General features: G+C 46.5%; 1 protein-coding gene and 1 long non-coding RNA gene across 2 annotated transcripts; both read left to right on the top strand.

Annotated features, from left to right (window-relative positions):
• The first annotated feature begins 4,501 nt into the window (after positions 1-4,501).
• On the top strand, positions 4,502-6,989 carry LOC119378278 (uncharacterized). The gene is made up of 4 exons (XM_049411732.1): positions 4,502-5,042; positions 5,178-5,246; positions 5,312-5,411; positions 6,855-6,989. The coding sequence occupies exons 1-4, from the start codon at positions 4,849-4,851 to the stop codon at positions 6,987-6,989; spliced, it is 498 nt and encodes a 165-aa protein (XP_049267689.1). The 5' UTR covers positions 4,502-4,848.
• A 7,111-nt stretch (positions 6,990-14,100) lies between these two features.
• LOC125756214 (uncharacterized) lies at positions 14,101-15,768 on the top strand. The gene is made up of 3 exons (XR_005180972.2): positions 14,101-14,243; positions 14,313-14,394; positions 15,041-15,768. It is a non-coding gene; the product is annotated as an uncharacterized LOC125756214 (long non-coding RNA).

Below are 15,768 nucleotides of genomic sequence, written 5' to 3'. Positions count from 1 at the left end.
TGGAGAACGCACAGTAGCCGCTGAAGGGTCGGCATTGTTGACTTCCGTCGCCATTGAAGAGGCAACTAGGCGCCCGCTGCGAAGCTTCGTCTTGCGTGAAGTTAATACCCCGCACCTTCCACCAAAGATGTTACGGGGGAGAATATATTTACAATATATATACAGGGAATAAACTCAGCGGCTGGCAAGATGGCGCCCAGCTTGCAGGGTCTGTCAACGTCGTCGTCCTTCTTGTCTTCTTCGTTGTCCTTTTCAGCCCGTTACAGTCCGACCACTAAGGCAAGTTTTTTGACAATGAATACAGAGCTTTTCTCAAAAAAAGTGAAATTCGCAATTTTTTTTGTGACGATTTGCTACACCGTCAGCGACTAAATTATTTTTCTTTTGTAGTATGTCGAACAGGCTTCCAGTATATAATCAATTTCTACCCTTTGAGTTTGCCTTGTTCCTGGAAAAAAATATCAAACTTTGCAACTTTATTCAAGTTTGCTCGTGCGAAAAGCCCTCGAAGAATCGATATACATAAATAAGTCATTATTTTTACGCTTACATCACTTCATTAGCTTGCCGGAAATACCATTTTATTGAGTGCATCCTATAAACGCCCTTTGAAAAAAAAAATGTTTTTTGATGCCCTTTAGCTCAGTCGGCGCAAAACTACAGACTCTCACAAACAGGCGGGAAAATTTTTGGCAACAGAAATAAACGAGCAGAACGAGTTTTGAACTTCAAGAAAAACGTGGAATTTTTTTCAGCCATATTTGTGATGGTCGGAAAAACGCTGGGTGATTTGGCATGGAATGACCCGTATATATACACTGCCGATGCAGTAAGGTATGCTTGCCCCTCCCCACCTCGCGAACAAGTTGGTGCATGATAAAACATTGGGGCGCGATACTACGGCACACCCAGAGAAAGGACACCAACTCGCCCAACATTTTACTTTACCAAGTTGGTACGCCACTGGTCGTAACCATGTTACACGGCAGCGGACAAGTGCGACTGAAATTAACGGAACGCGCGGTTTCTTGCTACAACGGATTCAAGAAAAAGGCTGCGCGGCAAGAGTCCCAAGGAAATACTTTGCACGTATAATTAGCGTGCGCTATTCGTACGCTTAGAATCGCGTACGCTTTGCGTACGCTATTCTAAATTTGCCTATTAGGCAGTTTTAGAACAGCGTACGCAAAGTTTTGCGTTGGCTATTCGCGCAAATGCGCACACGTCGTACGCTAAGCGTTTGCGGTCTCCCGTTAAGTGACGGAAATAGCGGGCCGCAAACGCTAACGCTAACTTAGCGTACGCTATTCTAAAATTGTCCGTTATTTGCGCGCGTTCGTCACATAATTGCAAGTCATGCCGGTAACTGGGTCGCAGTTCAAGAGCGAAGGTATACGCGAGAAGGCGACATCGCGGAAGCGATCCCACCGCTTCAGCTCTGAGCTCATTCGCTTCTGGAACATTCCGAGCCCGACGGCAGGGTGTCGGAACGGAACAAAAACCGAAAACGAAAAACGAAAAAAAAAAAACGATATTTTTGACCGGAACAAGAACGTAACCGAAACTTTATCTATTATTTCGTTCCGGAGTGAAACCGAAATTTTTTCAATCGTATTTCGGTTCATGAGAAAACTTCGCAATCCGGAACAACTGAGCCCATGCAATGTGAGCATATCTCAGGCAAGAATTCCAAAGCAAAGATATGTTGAAATTGTGCGAAAAACGAAAACAGTGGCAACCAGAGATGTTTATGTTAACGCAAGTGGACTTTTGCGCGCCTGTCACGCAGGCCAAAGTGGAGAGGGCATTGTCGTCGCTCAAGTTTGTTACAGCGAAAGCTGTTATGAGATCACAACAGCTGATTTTGGCGCCATAGTTGCCCGTCGCCGCCGGTGTCCGTGTCCGTTATCACGTGATACAAGAAAAAAATTAAATGAGAAAGGAATTCCTGTGATCGGATGGGATTCTAACCCGCCCCTCTGCGTGGCAGTCGGGTCTTCCACCACAGCACCGCGCTGGTGCTTGTAACTCCTTCGCAAAAATACTGTATACAGGCGTCATGTCGGGCAAGAAATCGTGTTAACATATGTAATATAGCGTGGCAGAAGATAAAATACAACCAGTCATCACACAATGCTAATAGAGCAAAGAGTGTGTGGTTTAATGCTTCCCACCAGTGTTGCGGAGTTGCCCCACCAGAATTGGAATGACTTCGGAATCATTCCACATTTTCGCGACCCCGGAATGAAATGGGGACAACGCTTGGAGGAATGGAATGGCAATGTTATTAAGCGCCTTTTGCACGAAATGGAATGGGAATAAAATTACGTCTTTTTCCGAAAATAGAGCACGTTTTCAAACATTAGGAAGTCAGAGTCTCGAAATTAACGATAAAGCAGTATTTTTAAAATGGCTTGGCTGATTACAAGCACGGTACGCTTATAAGCAACGCACCTACTACAAGCCGAGGCATAAGTTAGTGTACAAACAAATGGATTATTCCAGCAGATACCGAAGGGAGAAACAAATTGCCCCTGCGCGTTGTTTCCCATTGATACCCCCACACGAAAGTGGCGAATACTCTATGTACAGCCTGATCTTTACCTCACGAGCAGTTTAGTACCTGACACACGTAAATAACCTTTGCGACAAGGAAGACACTGCATACCTGCGCACAGGCGAACACAGAAAGTTCTCACCGCATCCATGCTTGCGAGGCGCGCTTGACAAGCGTGAGTGCTTTAGAGCAGTGTGGCCCAGCGTTCCCTATTCGATGCAAAGGCACAAGGTGCCCGAGCAGTGCACTGTTCCAACTAATACCAGCAGATATAGACGGTTTTCTTCCCCATTAACCAAATCTTAGTTTTCTCCATATTCCCGACCGCTCCAGGCGCGTGGCAAAACTGCTTAGTCTTCTTGAACACTACTTTTGCCAGTATAAGAATACGCTATGTCGTCATTTTAGCATTAACACATTTAAGCTTAAACAATATTAAAACACCACCATTCGTTCAAACATGCTGACCTTGCAAATACTAAAGGTAGCGGGAGAACTGCCCCTATGGGAATTAGTAGGGTGGTTGTACTGCACGAGATATGTCGCCAAGCTACTATCCCTCGACCTTGGTAATGTGTTTTGCGTACTTTTGCAGTTCTTAATGCATTTGATGACATCAGCTTTATGGGGCGTTCATTCTTAACTCGATAAAGCTATCGAGATGCCTTTCCTACGTTGAGGAATTACAGATATGGAATTGAACTGCCCGGCCACTTCCAGTGTGCGAATGAGCTAAGTTTTTTCATTCCGAGGAATTGAAAGGAATACAATTGCGGTAAGTTCTAATTCCCCATAATAGAATTGCAATGGAATCGAGGCGCCCATTCCGCGACACTGTTTCCCACCCCCTGCAGAGTGCTCAGCCATAATTCTTCATCATCCTCAGCCACAGCACAAACTGCACATAATGACTTACACATGTGTAGCGGGTACCACGATTCTCCGAGGAATGACGAAAAATGGCATAGTGGGAACTTCGCTACTTCAGAAAAATTGCGATGATTTATGACGTAGTGGGTACCTTGCATTTGTACTTGTATTAGTTGGCCCAAGAGATTCTACAACGGGCTCTACAAAGACCGCTCTTCCAGCTTTCGCTCTGACTGTGCTGCGTGTTCCGCGCAGGCCTGGCGATCTTTTTATCAGAACAGTGGTCTCGCACATCAGATAGTACACTCAATTACGCGCTGCTTCTGAAAGCATGCTCACTCCCTTGACACAAAGCATTGAGCCTACTAAAAAAATTCGTATTTGTCTTTTGAGAAAATAAATACTATGGCTTTGAAATTAATACTGGTTTGTGCTAGTTGGTAGGAATTTGTGGTACAATTACTTCCTGCTCCTCTGAAGAACACGTTTTATCTTTGTCCCACTTTCCTAAGAGGAGGGCAAGTAACTACATCACAAATCCAATGTTCTTTACGATTACCTTAACTTCAAATTTTTGCATAAAAAAACCGCTACGAACCGTTACGGAACATTTTTTTTTCGTTCCGGAGCAGAAACGGAACGGAAATTTTGAGATGGAACGAAACTAAAACAGAACCGAAAAACATTTCGTTCCGACACCCTGCCCGACGGTGACGCGCCGCGTGGGCCATCCTTCGATTTTTCTTTTGTACATCTTTTCTTCAATTTCTTTCCGGCACATTGCGCCGCGCGCAGATCTCGCCGATAAGACGGCGACGAACGATGCCGTGACGTAATGACGCCACTAGTTGTGGCTGCAACAACGCATGCGCGAATATCGGAGCATCGTCGTTAAAAAAGACTTCACACGCGAGCGGCCGACCTCCATTTTTCGTTTGCTGACGGCAACGCTGCGCATTTTGTAGACGGCACTTCTTAGGCGCCATGGGATGGCTTGCCACGACGTTCAGGCACGGGGCGTGTAGTTGCAGTACGTATACGAGTCGCGTTTTAACTTTTTGTGTGTGTGTGTGTGGACTTTACATGGACTTATGGAGCTGTGTACCGGGAACTGCATCGCCTGGAATTCATCGAGGACCGCTGCGAGCTTCGTCGTCGGCATCGTAATTGGTGAGCCCCAATATATGGCAGGCCGGCGAGGTGTGGGGCGTGTTCACCGAACGTCACTCGCTATAGTTACCTAGCTCAACCAAAGTTTAAGGTTGCGTGGAACTTTAGCGAGCGGGTTCCTTGAAAACGCTGCCACTTCGAGTCCAACTCCCCGTGACACAGGCGCGCGCGTACAGCTTTCAGGCTTAGCTTACGGTTAGGTAGGTAGGTAGCTTGTCAGGGGTTGTGTGCACGGGAGGACTCGACCCGGAATGTCCGTGGCGCTCCCGCGGGCCTCATTTCGTGCCAGACTTCTCTGGTGCGTAATGTGGTTCTCGCGGGCCGCAAAGCGGCGTCCCGGTGTTTGCCTCGTCGGCTTGTCTCCGAACTTCAAGAAGCCGGCAACGTCTGAACTTCAAGTCTGCACAACGCGTCGCGTCGGGGACCTGCTGCGGGCGGAGCGCAGGTGGGTTAACCCTTCTTTCTTTTACGTTCACTCGTGTTAGAGTTGGTAGTGCCCGTTCTAGCTGGCATCTTTTTCGCGGTTTGTGTGTTCCTTCTGCCGCGTTAACCCTTGCCCTCTTTTTTTTTTCTTTCGTAGCTTCGACTTGGCTGCTAGACCTGCAGAGTGCACATGGACCAGCCGTGGCTTCGCGCTCAAGCGTTATTCGTGAGACTGCCTTCAATTTTTTTACGCGAGCTTTCGTCGCCTAACAAGTTTTCCTTTCGTTTCAGGAGCGCTGACTTACTGACACGCCCCGTGCCACACCGGCATATCTTTCGCGCTATCGCCGACGGAGTCTTCATGGCGGACGTGCTCCCGGCATTGGATCGAGTAAGCATCTCTCTCGTATTTCCATGAGTAGTACATTAAACGCGAAGGGCCACCTCGCCTCAAGCTTTGTTAATCGCAGCCATCGTTCTCTGAAGGGTTAATACGGGCATGTCGAAGGGTTTAGGGGGCGCCTAAATTGTGACAGCCACCGTAGTGATTTAGCAGCTTACTGCGTTGATAAGCTAACACGTGGGCTCTGCGGTTACCGTGGCCGGCCATGGTAGGCGCATGTATTTCGTTGATAGCATTTCAGCATGTGCGCGCGTGTGCTTTGAATTTGGGGGCGTTGAGCACGCACGGGCTGGTTTGCAATTTGGGCGAGTTGCGCGCGCGGTAGGTTTGTAAATTTGTTCATTTGTCTGTTTTATTTTTCTTTGTGCTAGTCATTTACCGCCCTTCAAAAATAACTGACCTTCGTAAACTCTTACATGTTTACTAACACAGACGCACCGCGGAGGCAAGTTCGCAAACGCTACTGGTGACCGTAGTAAGCTACGCAGCCATTAAGACTCTTACGCAAGGTTTACAAAAACCTTGCATTTATTTTTGACACGTTTTGATCCTTTAATCCCTTTCAGGCGTGAATTGTGACTGTCCTAAAATGTGCCAAATTTGCAGAACAAATTCTAAGGCATTAGGTATTACATTCCAGGAATTATAATGACTGTGTTTTGAGTTTTGTTCATTAATACTAATTAGTGTATAATTAAATATTTAATTTTCGGTGGAGGCGAAAATGTTTGAGGCCCGTGTACTTAGACTTAGGTGCACGTTAAAGAACCCCAGGTGGTCGAAATTTCTGGAGCCCTACACTACGGCGTCTCTCATAATCATATGGTGGTTTTGGGACGTTGAACCCCAGATATTATTATTATGATTATTTAACTACTTAGCAGTCGATGTCTACTTATTTACATAAATCTAATATCAAACTTAAAATGCATCTGCAATTTGTATTGGGTTGTATTCATTTAGAGCGGACAAAGACCATACCGTTTTACATTAGCCTTTGAACGTGGCTCGCTGACCGAGTCATCGAACAAAGTAGTGCCTCCACTGAAGTAGTTTGCTGCAGTCATGCTCAACAAATAAGGAAACGGTAACGACTGTGATTAGGCTGAAGGTTCAATTCACCCCATGCACGATACATCTTGCTCATGTTAATACCGGACGTGCAATCAAGCACACAAGAGAGAAGTCAAGGCACCACAAACTCAGTTTTTCATTACGGAGTATCGTAATCGTCGTTTATGGTGTCTTGACTGTGTTCGCATTTGCATGCCCAGTCTTTTAACATCAATACGTGCGTACCAAGCAGCTCAGCTCTCCGTTACTGTCTTGCTCCTTCTTGGCCTCTAGTCCCATGAACTGGCAAAGAACAAGTTGCGTCCACTTGTGCACGTTGTGCCTCCAGGTATAATAAGTTCATTACTTTCATCCCAGGAGCGCCGACTGTCTTCACACACCCCTTGGACCACAACGGCAGATCTCCCTGGCGGATATCCTCCCGGCACTACCTCAAGTGAGCACTCTCTCATTCGTCCACGAGTAGACTATAAACAAGAATCCTGCTTCTAGCTGATTTAATCGCCTGCAGCCATTGTTATCTGAAAAAGTGTGCTGGTATACATGACACCCACTATGCTGCGCTGATACAAGCTGAGGGCGCTACGGTTATGATTTCCAGCGATGGTAGGAGCGTATATCTTAACTGGGAAACGCCCGTAGATTTAGATATAGGGTGTTTTTTTTTAGACAATAGATTTTTAATAAAAATCCTATGATAGTTAGGCTCCAGTCGTTTTCGCTCATGCACTCTGTCGAGGCGGAAATACTTTCCCGCAGCTAAAATGACGTTGATGCGAATAATAAACAAAAACTCGTTATTTTTTTAATTATCGACTTGAGGGCAGGCGTTTATATTACGAAGTTGTCGTGCGTGCCAATTTATGGCATAACTATTTTTTAGGAATCACAAAAGTTGCACATAGATATTTCTCATCGAATTCAAGGGCGAAATCGAAACTGATCGCGCACAAAGCGCGGCGGAACACCGGAATGACACGTGACAGTGAAGTGACGAAATTTGAATGAAGGCGCGCCAAAGCAGAATCTGGTCAGAAAAATCGGCAAGCGTTCTGAAATACACTAGTAAACAGCTTAATGCGTGCGTGCGATGTGGTACCTCTGTCTTTCTTAAACCATAAAAAAGGCGCGAAAAACTATTTAGCCTGTCTGCAAGAAGCGCCGCAGTGGCCGCTCCAGAGTTTTATGCTTCCCAGATAAAGAAAAGGTCGATATTTCGGTTTTATTGCGCACGGTTCGAAGGAAACAGATAAGCACCAATACTACGCGCTAAAGTAAGGCGATGGACGGACACAAGAGATATGACTTGCAGCTTTTCACGAAAACATACGGCCGCGGCACGCAGTCATTCAATTGTTGTCAGTCTAATGTGACGGGTAGTTCCGGTCTGGCGTAGAACGGTCGCGCTTCGTGCGCGCCTTGCGCGATCAGTTTCGATTTCGCCCATGACGAATATTTAGAACTACGTGCAACTTTTGGGATTTCTATAAAATAGGTATTGAATAAGTTGGCACGCACTACAACTTTATATATAAACACCTGCCCTCGAGTCAATAATTAAAAAAAGTTATTAGTGTTTTTATTAATTAGTCGGAACAGTGTCATTTTAACTGTGGCAAAGTATTTCCGCCTCGACGTGGAGTTCGTGTGCGTAAACGGCAGGAGCCTTACTGTCATAGGTTTTTTATTAAAAAAAATCTATTGTTTAAAAAAAACATCCTGTATAGGCAGCACATTGCCCCGCCTCGGTGGTCTAGTGGTTATGGCGCTCGACTGCTGACCCGCATGTCGCGGGATCGAATCCCGGCCGCGGCGGCTGCATTTTCGATGGAGGCGAAAATGTTTGAGGCCCGTGTACTTAGATTTCGGTGCACGTTAAAGAACCCCAGGTGGTCGAAATTTCCGGAGCCCTCCACTACGGCGTCTCTCATAATCGTATGGTGGTTTTGGGACGTTAAACCCCAGATATTATTATTATATTATGTATAGGCAGCACATTAAGAAAGTCTAGCTCCTTGAAAACATTTAATTAGTAAGTAGTCAGCAAATGCATGAGGCCATCTGAGCTGTTTGTTTAATCATTAAAACGGGAACGAACAGTATTGGACAAGTGACAGTGATAAAATGACAGGCAGCGCGCTGACAGTCTGTAGTTCCATCAATCTAGCACTGCTCGTTTCCATCTCGGTAAATGCATGCAATTTATCAGCTTAGTCGTGCACGAGTTTGGCCTTAGATAGTCTCTTCCTGGCCAGTAGCTAGTACACCGAGAAATACTGCAGTTCCTAACCAGAAAAGCTTCCTTAGTGTTTTAGAGTAAAACTCTAAGTTGCCGCGTCGAATGTCGGCGTTCCTAGTCTGTCGGTCGTGACAGACTAGGAACGCAGCGAAATACAAAATTGTACGCGGGGAGGATGGTAAAGGCAGATGGAGGGCAGAGGATAGCCAGTGCCGCACGAGCCAAGGTGCAATGGTATTTTCGCTGTCCGTCGAGGCCACGGCTCATTCTCACCACTGTCGAGGGGACACGTGCATTAGGGAGTATTTTAATCGTTGGTAGCTTTTAACTCCAGATAACTGCCAAACCACTTCTATGTTGCGAGATGGCACGTGGACGGCTCTGCTTCGTAATAGGAGCTTGTACCGGTCTAAAATTTTTTCGGGCATAGATTGACAGCAGTGGTGGGTTTTAGAATTTCTGAAAGTATCGTGACAAGCCTAATTGCTATACGCTTCATCGTTAGCTTATGTCCACTGCAGGGCACAGCCCTCTGAACGATTTCCAATGCAGTTTCCTGCGCTAGCAGATTTCTTAACTTCGTCGCTCAACCTAACTTTTGTTCGGTTGAGCGACGAAGCAAGGTGTGTGACCGGGCTAGTTGGTATTCCATATTGACGTGAACAGCGCGTGTCCTCGTCGTCTCTTCGTCCTTGTGTATCCCACGCGCTGTTCACGTCAATATGAGCGACGAAGTTACCTAAATTTCTTAACTTCGTCGCTCAACCTAACCCATTGCTGCCCTCGGACACACTTAGTCTCTTGCTGTTCATCCAGACAATTGACCACATGTCATCTGGCCTTCTCGTGGATTGACTTGCCCTGATCCGTCTCTTTCTCTTATGTTTCCTCCAATATCTACTACCCCTGTTCGTTTCGACTCGCACTGCTGTCTTCCTTACTTTCGACTATCGTTTTGTTTCATTTATTCCGTGCGCTCCTTTTAGCGAATTAAGTCTCTCTCGCTTTCTGCCCCATATGTTAGAACTGACCAAGTGCAATGGTTTTTAACCATTCCCGCTTTCGTGGCAGTGGTAATATGCCGGTGATGAGTCGAAAATGCCTACGATATGCGCAACAGCCCATTTTTAATCTTCTGTGAACTTGTTTTGCGTGAGTAGGCTCCCCTGTTAGCGTTTAGCTTCTACATACTCTTCTACTGCTTCTAGGGTACAATCATAGGCGTGCGCAGGCTTCCCCATCAAGAGGGGGGGGGGCAAGCTTCGTCGCTGCGCCCCCCCCCCCTCCTAAGTCAATGTACGAGGCAGATTTTGCGCCCCCCCCCCTCTTAGGTGACTAGGGGGCTCAATGAATGGGGCACATTTGGCGCCCCCCCCCCCTCTTATCTGACTATGGAGGGCGCGCCCCCCTGACTAGGGAGGGGGGAGGGCACGCCTATTAGTACAGTTAACACGCACTTTTCTTTCACCGTGCCACCTAGCATTATCTTTGCTTTCTGCATGTTGAGCTTCAACCCTGCTTTGACGCTTTTTCGCTTCGTCTTCAGTCATTTCCCTTTGGCTGCCGTCATTCATGAAGTGTACGGTGTCGTCTGCGAACTATAAATTGCTCAAATAGTCTGTTAATCTTTCTTCCTATTTCTTTCCACTCTAGTCCACTAATACATCCAGACATGCAGTGAACAGCAGTAGTAATTGTATCTTGTTGTCGAACCTTTCTCGATCGTGACCTTGTTGCTTTTCTGGAGTAGCAGGGTAGCTGTGGAATAGCTTGTCTCATGTGGCTTGAGCCAAGACTTTAAAAACTGAAAGGCTCGTCGGAAGCGTGAAGCCTTGGGATTTTGTTGGCGTGTGTATGTTCTGGCTCATCGTTCGGTCGTGCCTCTATGTAGTCGCGCTCAACGAGTTGCAACATGGTGGCCTTCCTTCAAATGACCCTAAGCTTGAGTGACAATGGCAGATGTTACATTGGTTTATAAAATACCAGTAATCTAAAGTGTTTCCTTAACTAATTTTTGTGTGAGCTGCCGTGTTTTATTGGTGCCACTTTTACCAAGGGCTACAAGTTGCAACTAGTATTCGGCTCGACTGTGCCTTGTTACCCGGACACATTGAGCTGCGAGTTTAACATGGTAATTAACTGAAATAATTAGCTTATTGATTTGCATAAAAACTCAATGTCATATCAATTCACTTTACTGTATCTCGTGCTTTTGGTACAGAACAGACTTGTATGTGCCTTTGGCATTACCATACCAGGGTTTCCTAATCTAGAAAAGCCGTACCATCGGCTCATTAGCGGTAGTTGTGTGCTAAGAGCCAGTATTTTTCATCACTTAGTATGGTTTTGCCTTTTCATTTTCATTCTTGCTTGAATCGCTAACGTGTCAGTTGTAGCCCGGCTCAAATAACCTCGGAATAGAGGATTCATTTTCTGCAGAAATTTTCACTGTTTTGTTTTTGACCGAGAAACACAAAAGCATGCGACATATTTAAGTCACGCGCTCGCATGCCTCTACTCAAGCGCTTCAGAACTAACTTTGATGGCTACACGGTTGCATTAGTTCATCGCCACAGTTTTACCATGCCGGATGGTTTGATGGTCTTCACGGCCTAGCTGGCGCAGAGGTTAAGTCGGCATCTACTGACCCAGTCTCATCTGGCACTTAGCATGGCTTCAACTTTTCACAAGTTTTTGTCGACAGAATGAGATTTGCACGAATTGAGTTGGGTGCCTCGCAATGGAATTCCTGCATTACAAGTCGCAACTTCTCTCCCCACTCGCAACTGACTACACCACGCTTATGAATGCGTGAACAGCAGTTTCTATTCTGCAACCATTGTAGAACGTGATGCCATACGCAGTGCGGCGATCAACAAATTCAGCAGTGTATGTGTCAGTTTTCGCATGGAAGTGCTCGAGTAGCGGTGCGCAAGCACGCGCCTATTTATGATTTCGCATACTTCATGGAATTCTAACTTCAGCGTGAAATGAGTGCTTCATTCTGAAGTTGTCCCGAGGTGGCCTACAACTTTGTAATTGACACGTTAGCGATTCAAACAATTTTAAAATCTACCAGTTGCATGTTAGGTAGCATTGAAAGCATCGTGGCTACCGCTAATACAACTACCGCTAATGTGCAGTTGTTAGTTTTTCTCGGCTTGTTTTTGTTCTTTTCTATATCGTGGCCAACTTATCACTACAACCCGCTGAATAAGACAAGTCAGTGCAAACATGTCTTTGGTTAATTGCTGTTCGCTCATTAGCAGCCATTCTAACGAGTTAGGAAATATTGCAGCGAACATTTGGATTATCAATTAGTCTGATTTTTAGTTAACATTTAATTAATGTGATTTTTATCAATTACTGTATCACCTAAATTTGATGCTTTGCTCTTGTAATAGAACATCCTTGATATGACAATGGGAATGGTGCATACTGCCACGAACTATGCCTCATCGTTTGTTCTCTTAGCTGTTTTGTGGCCAGCGTCTGGCCGCGCCCGATCGTCTTATCTATGTTTGAAGCAAAGCGCACGTTTCCTTCTTTGTCTTTCGTATGTCTCACTAGCTGTCTCGTTTTGATAGGGAGAGTGTTTTGCCCTGTTGCCACCCGTCTAGTTCTCGAGTTAATCCGATGGCTGGGGAAAGAATAACGCCGCGGGGTTCCTTTTCCACCGACAATCACCTACGCGCGTCGTTATGTGGGCCTCTTCTTCGCCTCCCGCATTATGCTTTGAATCTGTTGCGGAGCCAAAGTTCGCTTTAATAAACCTTGTTTTCTGAAAGAACCCGGGCGCCGTACTTGGCTGCTTGACAATACTAACCAAATGTGCATTCACCTACTTTTGGGGCAATTGGTTCACTAATGGCGATAACTGCACCAACGAAGTAGTAGGTTTATTAAGAATTCTTCCTGAAAAATGAGCCTGCTAAATGTATACGCGAGAACAAGGCAACACAAGCTGCACGTGTTCTCTTCTTCGGTCTCGTGTTTGCACGTCCACTCGTTTATGATTAGACGGTTAGTATTTACCCTACAGAACTTTTTTTTAGAGGGCAGCGAGTTAGGCTCCCATTGCATCATCAGTAACCACTGTCTCTAATGTCGTTGCAGCTCTACATACTCTTCGTGCCGCCGGGCCTAGCAACTGCAGACGAGGCCATCGTCGAGGAGTTTCAGCGCCGGCAAGGACCGCCACGAGGATCGTCGTTACTGCTAGCTTCAACATCGGCATCAAACAAAATGGCAGGTGAGCCTGCTAACGAGGCTGGCGAGGGTCACTGTCTTCCCCCACGACGGAAGTGCGTGTAATAGCTTCAGGTTTAGCGAACACTAGGCAGGTAGGTAGCTGTTAGGGGTTTCCGTCGTGGGGGCAAGACCCATCTGGAATGTCGTTGCACTCCCGGCCACCACTTTGTGCCAGTCTCTGGTGTGGAATGTGGTGTTCGCGGTTGCAATACGGCACCCGAAGTTATCGCGTCAGCCTTTAACATTTCAGAACCAGCGTTGACTTCAATCCGGACATCATCGACCCAGGTTGGTTTCTTTTTTCTTTCTTTATCTTGTCAACCCCTGCACTCGTCCTCGTCTGTCACGTTTCTTCTTGTCAGCATTAATTTATTTGTGCTAAATGTAGTCATCACTAGATCCTAAATTTTGTAATCTAGTTAAATCTTCAGGTGAACGTTAAAGAACCCCAGGTGCTCGGAATTTCCGGTGCCGTACACTGGTTTGTCATAGTCGTATCACTTTGGGACTTAAAACCCTAAGAATTAGATAATTAAGTCTATTTATGCCTTCCTTTTTTTCTTCTTGCACTACGATCGCAAATGTCATATTCCCTGCTGCTGCCAACCTGTGCAAGGAGCGAGACCTTCATCAAGCGGTCCTCGCCTTTTTAGTTTCGCTCCTTCCATTAACCCTTGTAATAATAATAATAATAATAATAATAATAATAATACTAATAATGGCTACTGTCAGTCGATTACTGTCGGTTTTATTACAGTCCGCGTCTTTCCAGTTTGTGTGTCATTGCAATGTTAACTTTTGCCCTAATTTATTTTCTCGCCCAGGCGCATATGGTTGCGGCCTTGGCCAGTCTCTCACCTGATCCAAGATCTCTGGAGCAGTGCTGATGGTGAGTGCCTGTCATTAAGGAGTACAGATTTTTGGGATAGTTGGTGGTTTGCTATAACTGACTCCTTAGTGCTGGAAAGAAAGGGCGTGAAAGACTACAGGACATGCGCATGTCCTATCGTCTTTCACGCCTTGTCTTTCTAACGCCATGGCATAATTTCTATCATGCCTTCTGTGTGCGCTTCGGTCTTCTAACGAGCATCCCATCTGTTTCAGGTCGCATGATTCGGTGTTCTTCATCTCATCCGCTTGAGCGGATGGGGCGAATGAAGAACACCGCGTCCTGCGCAACGGTCATGCGTAATAGTGCAGGTGTCCTGCACAGTTGCGCATGACGTCTTGCCCGACGCCGCCCTACACCGGTTCGCGTAAGTTAAAGCTGTCCTCTTGCCTCGCGAACTAGTCGGGAGTAACGAGCTATTCCCGTGTCGTTTCAGCTCGTCAACTTTCGCTTCTGGCAAAAGTTGATTCGGCGTTCTTCCCCGGCTGGAGCGTGCCATCCGCTGTGTGGTACCTCTCGTAAGTACAAGTCGTATACTTCGGCAATGCATGTACGTAATGTATTTCACGACTGGTGCCAACCATGGTGGCTTAGCAGCTGAGGCGTCGTGCTTCTAAGCTTCAGGACACGAGCTCAATTCCCAGCTACGGATGCTGCATTTTGATGTAGGTAAAACGCAGCAACACCAGTGCACACTAATCGCAGATTGAAGCATGACATTTTTTCTTCAGTGTAACGACTCCCTCTCTGTTCAGACATGGGGCTAACCAATAGCTGGGTAGGAATCTACCAAGTAGCCCCCCCCCCCCCTGCCTAGCTTCTCAGGACATCAATAAAGTTGTTTACTACTACTACTACTATCACTACTTCTATCAGCAATCTCAGTGCTAAAGCTGAGCAAATGGGGCCACTAGAGCAAATCTGGCTCTAAAGCGAAGGTTGGCTTCCATGAAAGTGTACTATCATTGCTTAACCATAACATTTTCTTTTTCAGTCCGTGAATACTGTACCTAGATTTTCGTGAATGTTAGCAGGGCTCTGGGTGGTTGAAAGTAATTAACAGTTCTCTGCCATATACGATGTGCCTTGTAATCGTATCGTTGTTGTGGCATGTAAGACTGCAGAATTTGATTAATGTAACCAATGATGCGTCTGTCGTTGCAGCTCTGCAAACTGTTGGTGTCGCCAGGGCCACGTGCTGCTAACAAAAGGCCATGGACAAGGATTGAGCTGCTTCCCTGGCAATTAACAGAACACAGTCATTGTTACCTGCTTCATCAGCGGCATCGAATTGGTAAGGGTGTGGTGTGAGAGTAACAGGGCTGGCGAAGGTGGCATGCTTTCAACGACCATTGCCACTTGCCAGTTTTCTTGCGCCATTGAATCTTGAGGTTAATCGTGCAGGGAACCATGTAGCTAAACTTCGGCACAGTTGTTGCCGCGATAGCTCTTCTCCACGATGAAACCGAAAGGGGACCAGCTGGTGTGGCGGCGCATATTGCTTCGGGCTTTGTAAACCTGAAGTCGTATGCGTCTTTAATGGCAGGTCGTGGCCGCAGCGAAGGACAAGCAACACAACACTCACAAACACTATAGTTTTACCCTAGGCAGGTCATGTACAGGGCGTCCTGGGAAGGCTGGCGCTGGACTGTAAAGACCAACATAGGTGGGTATTACCTTGCCGGTGCTTGTCATTCGGTGGGTAGTACTCTGCCAGTGCCTGTCTACGCGTACGTCCACCCACTAAGTCCTGCTGCGGCCACTGTAACCACACTAGTCGTGTGGCAAGGGGGGACGTTTAGCGGACACTAGGCAGGTTTTAGCTAACACTAGGCAGGTTGCAGCTTTTGGAAGTCCCCTTGCGTTTTCATCGGGAGGAGGGCCCACTTCGG

This window comes from Rhipicephalus sanguineus, unplaced genomic scaffold (genome assembly GCF_013339695.2).
Source record: "Rhipicephalus sanguineus isolate Rsan-2018 unplaced genomic scaffold, BIME_Rsan_1.4 Seq760, whole genome shotgun sequence".
In the NCBI taxonomy this organism is placed as follows: domain Eukaryota; kingdom Metazoa; phylum Arthropoda; class Arachnida; order Ixodida; family Ixodidae; genus Rhipicephalus; species Rhipicephalus sanguineus.
This window is presented reverse-complemented; position numbering and strand designations above follow the sequence as displayed.

Bases quoted from the DNA above. Each gene is read 5' to 3' on its own strand.
- LOC119378278 (XM_049411732.1), top strand. From the start codon at position 4,849: ATGTCCGTGGCGCTCCCGCGGGCCTCATTTCGTGCCAGACTTCTCTGG. The intron at 5,247-5,311 runs GTGAGACTGCCT...CTTTCGTTTCAG, and splicing joins TTCGCGCTCAAGCGTTATTC to GAGCGCTGACTTACTGACAC. The intron at 5,412-6,854 runs GTAAGCATCTCT...CTTTCATCCCAG, and splicing joins TGCTCCCGGCATTGGATCGA to GAGCGCCGACTGTCTTCACA.